General features: G+C 59.8%; 1 protein-coding gene and 1 long non-coding RNA gene across 2 annotated transcripts in view; one reads left to right on the forward strand and one right to left on the reverse strand.

The window, feature by feature from the left end:
* The window catches only part of Ppapdc3 (phosphatidic acid phosphatase type 2 domain containing 3), a 10,278-nt gene extending 8,461 nt beyond the window's left edge, over positions 1-1,817 (forward strand). Inside the window, exon 2 of the mRNA XM_005408361.2 lies at positions 819-1,817. Within this exon, the coding sequence (XP_005408418.1) occupies positions 819-1,183 (365 nt within the window). The 3' untranslated portion in view covers positions 1,184-1,817. The remainder of the gene's footprint in view (positions 1-818) is intronic.
* An 8,865-nt stretch (positions 1,818-10,682) lies between these two features.
* On the reverse strand, positions 10,683-11,772 carry LOC106147043. Its single transcript, XR_001231736.1, has 2 exons — positions 11,108-11,772; positions 10,683-10,968 (listed from the first exon to the last, which is right to left on the reverse strand). It is a non-coding gene; the product is annotated as an uncharacterized LOC106147043 (long non-coding RNA).
* Between the last annotated feature and the right edge of the window lie 1,322 nt (positions 11,773-13,094).

Genomic DNA, 13,094 nt, shown 5'->3' on the forward strand with positions numbered 1-13,094 from the left:
TCGAACTCCCAACGATCCTCCTGCCTCAGCCTCCCAAGAGCTGGTATTACAGGCATGCACCACCACGCCCGGCATCACCTGTGGGCTTTGGACCTGGTCCCATGTAGGGGACAAGTGACCTCAGAGAGGAAAATCAGGTGACCTGTCCACAGTCACACAGCTGCCACCCACACTGTGGGGTCACCTGTGCCATCCCTGCAGAAGGCCCGACAGGCGCTGGACCTCATGGGTGACCAAGTCACCATGGCTACCCCAAGAGCTGCCATGTGACTTCCCAATCCTACGCTAAGGAAGAGCCCAGAACAGAAGGCGAAACCCTATGCACCAGGGTCCACAGCTGCAGTATTATTAGCAATGGGCCCAGGTGGAAACCGCCCTGTGTCCACCCACGGATGACACCCTGTGGAGTATTACTCAGTCAGGAAAAATGAATGGTCCTGAGCCACCTGCTGCATGGGTGAAATTTGAAATGTTAGAGGCCAAGGGCAGGAAGCTGGACCCAAAGGGCCACTTAGTACCTGACTCCATTCATAGGAAATGTGCAGAGAAGGCAAATCCCTAGAGGCAGGAAGCAGACTGGTGGCTGACGTGGCTGGGACAGGCGGGGGAGACTGGGCACTTCCTGAGGGCAGGGTTTCCCTGGGGGCCAGTGGGTGTCACAGGGCCCAGCACCCAGGGGGTGGGAACTGCAGGTGCACAGGCACTGGCGCGGCAGGGTGAGCGGCAGACGGGGTGGAGCTGAAGGTGGAGGGCGGTGGGTGGGGGGAGCGGGGCCCGCTTGCTGGCTCTGACAGCCCCGGCCTCTGTCCCGCCCGCAGCCCTGCTCCTGGACATCATGACGGTGGCGGGCGTGCAGAAGCTCATCAAGCGCCGGGGGCCCTACGAGACGAGCCCGAGCCTGCTGGACTACCTCACCATGGACCTGTACGCGTTCCCCGCCGGGCACGCCAGCCGCGCGGCCATGGTGTCCAAGTTCTTCCTCAGCCACCTGGTGCTGGCGGTGCCGCTGCGCGTCCTGCTGGTGCTCTGGGCGCTGTGCGTGGGGCTGTCTCGGGTCATGATCGGCCGCCACCACATCACCGACGTCCTCTCAGGCTTCGCCATCGGCTACCTCCAGTTCCGCCTGGTGGAGCTGGTCTGGATGTCCTCCAACACCTGCCAGATGCTCATCTCTGCCTGGTGAGGCGCTGGCAGCCGCCCGCCCCGGCGGCCCCTGAGGGGGCGGCAGCAGCCTCGGTGGGGCCGGGGCCGGGCGACCCCAGGCTTGGAGCCTGCCAGCTCAACTTCTCCAACGTGGCTGGAGGCCAGTGACTCAGGCAGCCCCAGGAGCGGGCACGGCTGCCAGTGCCCAGCCCCCGCCCCTCTGCTCAGACTCCAGGTCTCCTCTGAGGGGCCAGGGCCCACCGTGTCTCGGCTTCCACCTGGGGACGGCCAGTGAGGCCGAGACGGTGGCGGGAGGGGCTGGGTCTTGTCGCACTGTGGTGGCGGTTGGTCGTGGCCGTTGAGATCCTGGCCGTCCTCACCTCGATGCCCGTGGGCACCAAGGCCATGGCTGGCCCTTAAGGGCTTAGGGCAGCAGGGTTTCCCACAGGTGCCCCCAGTACCAGGGGTTGTGTGGTCCAGCCCCTCTGGGCGCAGCTGCAGACTCTGCTGGCGCCCGAGCTCGTGTAGCCCGAGCTTCCTGAACATACTGACTACAGGCGCCTTCCCCCGAGGAACCGCTGCCCAGGGCCCAGGGCCCCAACTCTGCGTGCCCTGAGGGGTCAGCCTTGTGCAGACGCGCACCTCGTGTGACAATACAGAGGCCGCCAGGCGAACACGCGTGTGTTTCTAGCTTTGCGGGGAGCGGCCGATGCATCCAGCCCCACGCAGCGCCGGGGTGGCACCGGCTGGGGTGACGGGTGCAGGCTGGCCTGCTCCTGGCCTTCCCGGGACGGGGTGCTCGGCCCCTTCTCCCGAGGTGGCCGCTGGGGGCTCTTCCAGCCTCAGGCCGTGCTGCTCTGCCCTGAGGCCGGCACTGTGATACGGCAGACGGGGACCGGGGAGCCAAAGGCCCCTCGCTCCAGCTCCAGCCCGTGCTCCGGGTGTACCAGCTTCTGCTCCCCGGAAGTGTCCCAGGGGCCGGGCAGCTGGGTGTTGCCAAGGGCGAGTGGCCACTGTGATGCTGGCGGTGAGTGTGCCTGTCTCATAGGCAGGAACGCCAGGCCAGCCGGAGGGGCCGCAGGGGGCCGGCAAGGCCGCCTGCCCCTCCCTCAGGCAGCTCCCCACGGCCGGCTGTTCCCCATCGGCGCCCGCGTCCAGGGTGCCTCAGTGCACACAGCGTCACCGTGCTGCGTCCCGGGAGCAAGGACCACAGGGTCTCTCAGGCTCCCAGCTTCCCTTCTGCTGCGCCCAGCAGAGCTGGGGTGCCGCTTTCTGTGCCCGCCTGCCCAGAGGAAGCGCGATGGAAGCACCCAGCGTCCGATCTTCATTCCTGGCGGCTTCTGCGGCCTGCGGCTCCCCGCCCCCGGCACTGCCCACGGGCGCTCGCTCCTCCCAGGTGCTCCTCCGCCCCACGCCCCGCTCTCCGGAGTCTGTCAGCCAGCGCTGGGCTGCGGCAGGCTTCTGCCTTTTTTTTTTTTTTTTTTTGGCATTACTGAAGAATGAGTTTAGGGTCTCAGACCAAGTTGCCCAGGCTGAGCTCTAGCTTGGGATCTTTCTGCTTCAGCCGCCTAGAGTGCTAGACTTGCAGGCCCGTACCACCAACCCCAGCTAGCTACGCTGAGGACAGACAGCCTTCTGCCCCCAGGGTCCATGTTCCTAGCAGGGGCATGGGTCCCCAGGGGTCCTGCCTATGCAGGGAGTAGGGGACGGGTGTCTTTAGGATTTGGGGGCCCCTGAAGGATGGGGTCTCGAAGCCACGTCCTGTGGGAGAGATCAAGTGCCTGCTGGCTCGGGTCTGATGGCCCCTCCTGGACCCCATTGTGATCTGTCAGAGAGGCGTGGCGGTGGTCCCCAGGGGTTGTCTGTGACCCAAGGGTGCTGTCCACATGGAGTCTGTGCCCCTCGTCCGTCACAGGGTCGCAGCACTGCTGCCTCTGCTCGGGGTGGGTGCTGGGCACTGCAGGGACGAGGCCTGGTCCACCCGGCTCAACCAGTCAGTCCCCACCGTGCCCGCGCCCCGCCCACGCCTCCCTCCCCCGAGCAGCAACGGGGGCAAAATACAGTTTGTGTACCTGAGTGTCACGGCGCATGCCTGTAATGCTGGCACTCGAGAGACTGAGGCAGGAGAATCCCTGCAACTTCAGAGCTGGTCTGGGCTAGTAGTGAGACCCTAGCTCAGAAAACCAAAAACACAGACAAAAAAACGTAGACACATTGTCATGAATTCCCCTGAAAGTCCTCCCCTTTGCTTTGAACGCACTCCTCCCATCATCCGTGCCGCTTCCTGCAGCAGCTCTGGAGTCCTCTTTCCCGAGTGTCTTCATGAGGTGTGATCAGAAATGCAGTGAACGCTGCTGAGCTCCGTCCAACAGAAAGGCAGGGCTGTGAAAACGTGACCCTGCGTCCTCATCCACCTTGTTCACTGGATTCGACCCCCTGTCACTTCTGGCCCCTCCCCAAAGTCGAGGCAGCCGTGAAAGGGGAACATTTCAGGACACAGAAAAAGAAAGCAAAGAAAGGACATCAAAGCAGCCACAACAGGACAGCTGACAACCCTCAGGAAAGAGGACTCCAGAGCTGCTGCAGAAAGCAGCGAGGGCGATGGGGGAGTGTGCTTAAAGTGAAGGAGGGGATTTTGAGGGGATTCCTGGCAATGTATCTTTTACTGAAATGATTTTTTTAATTTAAACACACACCGTATTTTCCAATCACTCCTCTTGGACCCAGCCAACCTCGCCCTCCTCCCTCACCCCGGACAGGGTGCTGCTCCTGAGTTTCCCAGGTCCCCAGCCTCCTCCTCCAATCCCATCCCAGCCCCAGCCTGCCCTCCATGGCACCCGGCCGCTGGGTCATGGCTGAGGGTGGCTCTGGCCTGCGCCTGTGGGATCCTGACAAGACTACACAGCAGGGGGGCTGGGGTTTAGCTCAGCGGCACAGCGCCTGCCTGGCAAGCGCAAGGTCGTGAGTTCGATTCCCTGTACTGGAAAAAAAAAAAAAAAAAGACTACACAGCCAGGCCACCCTGGCCTGGCACAACTCCCCAGGCCTTGGCTCTACACTGAGGTGAGGTCACAGGCTGCAGTTAGGGGGAGGGTCCCCCCAGGCACCTGGCAGACCCAGTTTCAAGTTCTGACCCTTAGGGCCGCTGGGCCTCTGTCCCTCAGCTGCCCCGCTTGGGGGTCAGGGAGGATATCCGGGGTTGGGTCCCACACGAGGTGCTCCGGCCACTGCCACCTGGCAAGGGACCCCCTGCCCCCCTCGGCACTGAGAGGCACATGCGAGCTCGGGCAGACAGAGGGTCGGTGAGTGGGGACCCTGACATCGCGGGGACCCAGAGACACCTGACTTCTGGCCATGGCTCCCTGGACTGCTGGCTGGGCACAGGGGAGTGGGAAGGCTCCGTCCTCATCCCCCGGAGACTGGCTTTCCTGGGAGAGAGGACAATGCTGCCGTCACCGAGGAATGGAAGGGTCCTGGCTCCCTGAAGGACCCTGCTCAGTCTCCATAGCAACTGCGAGGCTTCAGGCATCCTGGTTCCCGGTCACTGCTGCTACTGTGTCATGGGAAGGAGGTCCCTGGGGTGTGTCCCCACCAGCTCCAAGGAAGGGACCAGTGCCAGGAACCAGCCTCAAGATCAGGGGCGGGGTGAGGAGGGGTGCGGGGGCAGGGTCGCCTCTGTCACCAGTAAGCGGGATCCAGGAAGCAGAGCAGAGAGACAGGAATGCAGCCCAGAGCCTTTATACTGAGCTACTCCCCCAGCCCTTGTTTTACTTTTTCCTTTGAGACAGTGTCTCCTAAGTCACTAAGTTGCCCAGATTGGCCTTGAACTTGGGATTGTCCTGCTTCAGCCTCCCAGAGCTAGAGATTACAGGTGTGTGCGCTCAGATGGAGGAGGGGCTGAGCCTAGGAAGGCAGAGGCCTGAGATTGGGAAGGGGACGCCAGCCTCTGGAAGAGACTTCCAGCCTCCGGGACACCGGGACAGGAATGTGTGCTGCTTTAAGCTCCGGGCTCTTGTGATCACGGATGAAGGCGCCCCCAGGGCTGAGATCCCTGTGGAACCTGCTGCAGCCTAGTGACCTCAGGGGAGGCACCCAAGACACCACGGCTGCTCCTAGAGGCTGGCGCCCCTGTCAGAGCCTCAGCCGTCACTCCTGTGCCTACGGATGCAGCTATGTTTGGAGACCCAGTCTTTAAAGAGGTGGCCATGTTAAAATGAGGCCATTTGCGTGGATCCAGCCCCAAACTGGCTGATGTCCTTAAGGAAGGGAGATTACAAGCCAGGCAGGGCCAGGCATGGTGGCGCAGGCCTGTAATCTCAGCACTCAGGAGGCTGAGGCAAGAGGATCATTGCAAATTCGAGGGCCAGCCTGGGCTACAAAGTGAGTTCAAGACCAGCCTGAACTGCATAGTGAGATCCTCTCTCCAAAAAAAAAAAAAAAAAAAAGGCCAGGCAGGGTGACACACAGCTGTGATCCCAGAAGGCTGAGGCAGGAAGATCTTGAATTTGAGGCCAACCTGGGCTACATAGTAAGTCCAAGTTCAGAATAAACTGCATAGCAAGACCTTGTCTCCAAGCAACAAAAAAATTTTTAAAAAGTAGAAGTCTGGAGAAAGAGTAAGGTAGATTTACCAGGTCACCTGGTTGCCCCTGTCGCCTGGGTAGGGCAGTGCCAGGCTGCGGCAGGCCGGGCAGGTGCAGAGGGGCAGCTTTGGAGCTCACGGCATACACAGCCCGGAGGACACGGTCATGGCACCTGGAGCTCCCTCTCCCAGGCTGTGTCAACTACTGCCATTCACACCCCGGTCCCCAGCCCTTCCCTGCACAGGGAAAACCCAGAAGGCTCAGGAGCTGGGAAAGCCAGGGACGCCCAGATCCGCCGCCATCTGGCCCGGGAGGCAATGGAACATCTGGCAGCTGCCTTGGCCACAGCGTTACGTAACCGCGTGCGCGCGCACGAGGCCGGGCCCCGCCCAGCGGGTTGGCTGACCTTCCCCGTGCGAGGGGCACAGCAGGCAGGGGAGGCTGCGGGGCGGGATAGCGCCCTCCGGAGCTGACGTGAAAGGGCACCTGCGGGAGCCCTGTGGGTTTGCACACGTGCGTGCGTGCACACAACCACAGGCACACACAGAGCCTCTCTACACCGCCCCTCCCGAGTGCTTCCTCCGCACGCCTGGAGCCGCAGACACAGACCCACGGGTGCACTGCGGTATAAAACTACGCAAGATTGCGCTCGCTCCCACACACAGGAAAACCTGTGACTCGTTCCGGGGCACACGCGCACATGCGCATATTTACACACTCAGGGCTTGCACGCGTTTGCACAGTCATGCAAATGTGTGCTCTTGCGCTTGTGTGCATGCTCCTGCTTGAGCATGCTCTTGCACACGCATGTTTATATGTATCCTCGTATCCACGTCAGATTTAGCAAACACAGTGCACTAACACCTCGGTTCCTGAACACTTCTGCTCGAAAACGATTCAGTTCAGGAACAGAAGCGGTCATCAGAATGTAGCTTCCTTGCTTCCTCTGTATTGGATGAGGAACAGGAGCGTGGCCATCTTCCTCAGAATCGTGAAACGAATCAAGTTAGAGAACCAGGGTACCGCTCAGAGGCAGGGTGCGGCGTGGGACCACCCGCTGGGAAACTTCGTTGGTCTGAAGTTCACGTTCGATGGAGCGTCCTGCACTATGTGACCCTGACTCGAGCGAGGAGTGATCGGAGTGTATGGTGAAGAGTTAAACCCTAAAAATGTCACACAAATCCCCCTCAAAACCCTCCCCTTCTCCTCAGGCACACTCATCCCGTCGTCCTTGCCACTGTCTGCAGCAGCTCTGGAGTCCTCTTTCCTGAGGGTCTTCACGGGGTGTGACCTGCTGCCGAGCGCCACCCAGAGGGCAGGCTCATGACGACGTTGTGGTGTGTCCTCCTCCACTTTATTCACCAGACCTGGCACCCTGCGACTTCCGGTTCTGCCCCAAAGTCAATGTGACCGTGAAAGGGAAACTTTTATTTTTTTTTTTTTTGCCGGGGGGAAGCAGGGTCTACCTGTGTAGTTCAGGCTGGCCTTGAACTCACTTTGTAGCCCAGGCTGGTCTAGAACTCACAGCGATCCTCCTGCCTCAGCCTCCCCAGTGCTGGTACTTTTTGTTGTTGTTGTTGTTGTTGTTGTTTTCCGGTACCGGGAGGGAATCAAACTCACGACCTCGCGCTTGCCAGGCAGGCGCTGTGCCGCTGAGCTAAATCCCCAGCGCCCCCCAGTGCTGGGATTACATTCGAGCATCACCATGCTTGGCAAGGGAAACGTTTCGAATCGATTCAGGAGGTCAAGGGAGCCACCACAATGCACCTAACAGCCAGGAAGGAGGATTCCAGAGCGGCTGCAGGAAGCAGCCGGGATGACGGGATGAGTGTGCCCCACGTGAGGGCGAGGATGTCGAGGGGACGCCTGGCAGCGTGTTTTTCACCGTGATACGTTTTCAGATGTAAGCACTTCCACCACAGTTTTCTACCACATCGTGTTTGTGTGTGCACTGGCGTGTGTCTGTGTGTGTCTCTCCGTGTGTGCACACACACGCCAGTTCTTGAAGGGTCAGGGTCCCCAGACCCAGCCACGGTTCCAGAAGGACTTCCCAGCCCCCCTTTCCCCCTGGTAATTCACCCACGGCTGCGGCCTGGGCGCCCCTCACTGCCTCTCAGAGCTGGCCTGGACGGACACAGGGGCCTGGCTGGCGGAAAGGCCGGGTCCCCAGGAAACAGGGGCCCAGAGCACACCTTGCACTGCCGTCCAGGTGGGAGGATGGGGTCCCACTGGGTGCATAGGGGTGGGTGGGGCCGGGCATCCTAGCCGCTGCCCAGGTCCCTGACCGGAAGGGGCTGCAGGACAGGGTAGGGGCCGGGGCCCGGCTGGGGACACAGCCTGCCCTGAGTGTGACCCGCCCCTCCTCTCCCCTCCTTGGAAGATTCTCATCCCGGCCCCACCCGGCAGCTGTGCAGTGAGTCTCCTGGGATCCTGGCGGGAACAGGGTGAAATCATCTGTGTCTCTGATGATTGTGTTTTTGGGTTACACAAGAATGAATTTTCATTATTAAAAAAAAAAATAGAACATGCAGGAAAAACAAAAGTGAAATACTTTGGTTATTCCTCTCAGGCATTTACTTCTCTGCATTTGTAAAAATGTAGATGTATTGTTTGTTTTTTTTTGAGACGGGGTCGTGCTATGTTGGAGGCCAGGCTGGCCTCCAACTCGCAGAGATTCTCCTGCTTCAGCCTCCCAAGTGCTAGGAGGACAGGTGTGCACCACTACACCTGGCAAGCCTTACTGTTTGTGATCCTCAGCTGGTTGAAGCCCAGAATTCAGAGTCCAGGGACACAGAGGACCTGCTGTGCTCCCACAAAGATCTCCGGACACATCCATCAACTCAGTCTTTGTCCAGCAGGTAAAAGAATGAGACAGAAGGGCCAAGGATGTAGCTCAGCAGCACAGTGCCTGCTTGGCAAGCACAACGTCCTGAGTTCAATTCCTGGTAGGCACCAAAAAAAAAGAATGAGATGGAAGTTTTAACCCACATGTCCATTGTCACTGCTTGTAAAAATTTATATTCATTCCATGTTTCCCATTTCTAAGTATTGTGCTAAGAAGACTATTAAGGGCTTGGCGTGGTGTCACACACCTGTCATCCCAGCACGGGAATACTACAGGCTGAGGCAGGAGGATCTCCATGAGTTCCAGGCCAGCTTGGTGTCCAGAGGGAGACCCTGCCTCAGAAAAAAACAACAACAAAAGACCATTAAGAGCCGAATCAGTCAGGTGTGGTGGCACACGCCTGTAATCCCAGCACTCAGGAGGCTGAAGCAGGAGGATCGTTGCAAGTTTGAGACCAGCCTGGGCTACACAGTGAGCTCAAGGCCAGCCTGAACTGCGTAGCAACACCTTGTCTCAAAAAAAAAAAAAAAAGAGCTGAATCGGTCCCCAGGGTGAGGAGGCCGTGGCCTCAGAAGGTGCTGCATTTGGACCCCAGGCTTAGAGACGGGATGGAGTTAGAAACTCAGCAATCAGGTGGCCCTGAGAACCCGCTGGCTCCTGCGTCAGAAGGGGGGAGGGGCACCTGGATGAGGCGGTGGGAAGGGGCTGCTGAGCTATATCCCTGGCCCCCTTTGTTTGTTTATGTGTTTATTTTGCAGCAGTGGGGATTGAACCCAGGGCCTTTGCACAGAGCTAAATCTCCAGCCTTTCTTAATTTTTTGAGACAGGGTCTCACTAAGTCACTAACTTGCCTGGGCTGGCCTTAAACTTGAGATCCTCCTGTCTCAGCCTCCCAGTAGCCCTATTTCGTGACAGAGGGGAGACGGCTGTTCTCCATCCTGAAACTGCGCTTCGGGACTGCAGTTCTTGGCCCCTCTTGTGACTGCAGACTTGTCTTTGTGTGGATTCATTTTTGTCCTCAAGGTCATGGCTTGACCTTGACCTGGGGCCATTCTCCTTCCGGGAGGATTCACTTTGCTTCTGCCTGTCCCCTGAATGTCCCTGAGAGCTCAGAGCTGGTGCCCCAAGCTAGCCCCGCACCACCCACATCCACAAAGTCCTTCTGGAGACCCAGTGTTGCCACGGGAGCCCAACCCTGCACCCACCCAGATGCTCTGGGCCTCGTGCCCTAGCCGTGGCCGGTCCACTGTGCACCCAGCACCTGCCCAGCCGCTTGCCCGCTGGGCCCAGCTCACGTTCGCCTGTTCACTGTCCTCTGTGTGAGCATCCCTGTTCCAGAACTTCTCTTCCTTCCATGAGACCGAGACACTGCACGGAGCTCACGCCTCTGGGCTCTGGGGCCGGCGCGTCACTCAGCACCCCCAATCCCAGGGCCTGTGCAGCTGGAAGTCGGGACCCTGTTCCCATCCCTGACTTCGCTCCGCTGGGCGAGCCGGTCGTGACATCTCAGGGTGCAAACGCGTCACGAGCTGTGTGCCCCGCACGGGCCCCTCCAGCCTGCCAGAGCTTCCTAGAGCTGTCCTGCCGGCTTCCCTCCTTCTTAGGTTTCGGTTTTGTTTTGTTTTCTGAGACACGGTCTGGCTATGTAGCCTAGGCTGGCCTCGAACTCACAGCGATCCTGCCTCAGCCTCCTGGGTGCTGGGCTGACAGGTGTGCTCCCCCAAGCCTGGCTGCTGTCCCTTTTCAAAGCTTCCCTGCTCTTCCTGAGCAACCACTTTGAAGATGTCAATACGTAACACAACAACCACTGTCAGTTTCCTACTTTGTCTGTAGTTCAGTATTGCTTGTATTGTTCTTATGCTATTTTGTAAATGGATGGCTGTTTGTTAATATGTTTTCCTTCTTTTATTTTTAAAATAAATTAAAAAAAAAAAAAGCAAAGCTTTCCTGCTTTGCCACCTGCCAGACCCTCAGGGGATGCTGGACACAGGGCCAGGCTCTGGGGCCTGTTCGAGACCACGGGCTCTGGGTGGGGTGTGGCAGGCGGACCGAGGAGAGGACAGGGCTTCTGCTACTGTCTTTGATGGTGGGTCACAGACTCTTCATTCATTCGCCCATTTATCTATTTATTTGTCCACTTGTTTATTTTACTTTTGCTCGTTTCTTTGTTTCCATAGTTGGGGCGGCGGACTCCCAGAGATGAAAAGTTGAAATGTGCACCTCTGAGATAAGGCAGTGCACGGCTGCACCCAACGGCAAGGAATGCGGTGATGACAAGGCCCCGTGGTGACGTCAAACACTGGCTCCAAGCCAGGCGTGGTGGTGCACACCTGTCATCCCGGCACTGGGGAGGCTGAGGCAGGAGGAGCTCACAGAGTGAGTGCAAGGCCAGCCTGCACTGCACAGAGAGACGCTGTCTCAGAAATGTAAAGAAGGGCAGGAGGAGCAGGCGGGGCTGGCTCAGTGAGAGGGGCTGGGTTCACTCCCCACACCGCCGCGAGAGGGAGGAGAGAGATTGGCGTATGCCGTCCACCTACCTGGGGCTCAGTAAGCGTGTGCGCGTGTGCCCACTCTGGTCCCCGGGAGATCTCAGTGCGGCCCCGAGGTGCACGCTGCCACGTGAAGTAAGAACGTCCGCTCCCCGTTCTCAAAGGGTGAGAAAGGCCAGCGTTCACCTCGGCTGAGGCCCCAACCGACCCGGCCGCCTGATCCGCTCAGCCGCCCGCCCTGCCCTGACTCGAATCCAAGCCAGCTTCCACGGAGCCAGCCCCGGCCCTCAGCCTCGCTGCCCGCTGCCTGGGGACGCCCCGGGCCTCTGCCCCTCACCAGCCATCCCGGGCGCCGTCCCCGGCAGGGCCTGGCTGGGCCTGGGACAGCAGCGACAGGCGGCCTGCGGGGCAAGCCGGCCACCCAGGAACCGCTCAAGGCTTGCGAGCCTCTGGCTGAAACCCAGCCGGGTCCCACACACTTCCGGGCCGCTGTCCCCCGACCCCAGCGCAGGTCCCCCGAGCCGGTCACCTCTGGGCCTGACTGCTTTCTCCAGCCGGCTGAGAAAGAGGCGCAGGCTTCCTGCTGATAACCCTGGCTTCCAGGCGCCCCTGCCCAGGGCCGGAAGCTGGGCTCTATCTCCGCTGGGAGGACAGAGCCAGGCTGGAATGTGTCCCCTGATAAGGGCACGGAGAGGGGGCTGCCCGTCTCAGGCTCTTGGGGCTGACTGATAAGGGCCCTGTGGGCCTCGGGGCCTCGGGACCAAGGACGCCAGCTTGGCCAGGATCCGAGCAGGGGCCGGATGTGGGCCGTGCGTGGGGAGCCAGGGCTGGGCAAGCTGTGGGTGCAGGGAGGGTCGCTCAGGCGCGGTCCCCACCGGCTCCAGGCCAGGGAGTGAGGACCGGCCAGATTAGGAACTTCTACTCAGTGAGGCATGGTGGCACCGGCCTGTCACCCCAGCTCTCTGGAGACTGAGGCAGAAGGATTGCTGTGAGTTCGAGCCCAGCTTGGGCTACATAGTGAATTCAAGGCCAGCCGGAACTGCATGGAGATACCCTGTCTCAAAAACATAAAACAAAACAAACAAAAAAGGACGTCTGAAATTCTGGGCGCCAGGTGACGGCGAAGGTCAGAGGGGGCCTGCAGCGGCCAGAGGTGTGGGTGGGGACCCAGGACAGCCTCTTGGAGCCTGGGGACAAGGGGTACAGAGAGCAGAGACCCAGGGCCCGGGGCTTCTCGCCTGGGTCTCCTGGCTCTTTTTCCTTCAGCACCGAGGGTGGGACCCAGGGCCTTCACACTGACCACCATCCCCAGCCCCTTTTCACTTTTTATTCTGAGACAGTCTTGCTGTGAGTCCAAGCTGGACTCAAACTTGTGATCCTCCTGCCTCAGCCTCCTAGACTGCGCAGAAGACAGTGTGCATCACTACACCGGCTGGGGGCTGTGTCTTCGGTGCACCTGCTTGTTACCTGTCCTGCCCCCCGCCTCCCCCGAGGGCCCCTCTACCCTCCAGACACTCTTCCCACCTGTGGATCCCTGGGATCTGCTGAACCCAGGGCCCCAGCCGAGCCACTCAGTGTGCTAGGCCCTGAGGAGGCAGGTGGCAGCTCTGTGGCTCGTGCTGCCTCCCAGTGGGACCTCAGTCTACACGACGGGGCTGGCCTACAGCAGGCTCTCAGAACAGCAATTTCACAGCCAGGGGCAACGGTGTCACCTGAAATCCCAGCACTCTGGAGGCTGAGGCAGGAGGATCTGAAGCTTGAGCCCAGCCTAGGCAACTTAGCCACTTAGTGAAACTCAGTCTCAAAAAATAATTGGAAAAAAAAATGGGCTATGAATACAGCTCAGTACAAAGGCCTTTGGTTCAACCCCAGTACCCCCCAAAACATAGCAATTTCCAGAACCATTTCGGAGCCCGTCTTAGGCCAGGCCTGCACAGGGCGCTGGGGGAGGCGAGGGCTCTGGAGTCCAGGACGTCCCTGCCCCCGCCCGCCTCTGCGTCCTGGAACGCTGAGCCCCAAGTCCTGACTCAGCAGA

The sequence above is a fragment of the Chinchilla lanigera genome, unplaced genomic scaffold (genome assembly GCF_000276665.1).
Source record: "Chinchilla lanigera isolate Chin_1 unplaced genomic scaffold, ChiLan1.0 scaffold00112, whole genome shotgun sequence".
In the NCBI taxonomy this organism is placed as follows: domain Eukaryota; kingdom Metazoa; phylum Chordata; class Mammalia; order Rodentia; family Chinchillidae; genus Chinchilla; species Chinchilla lanigera.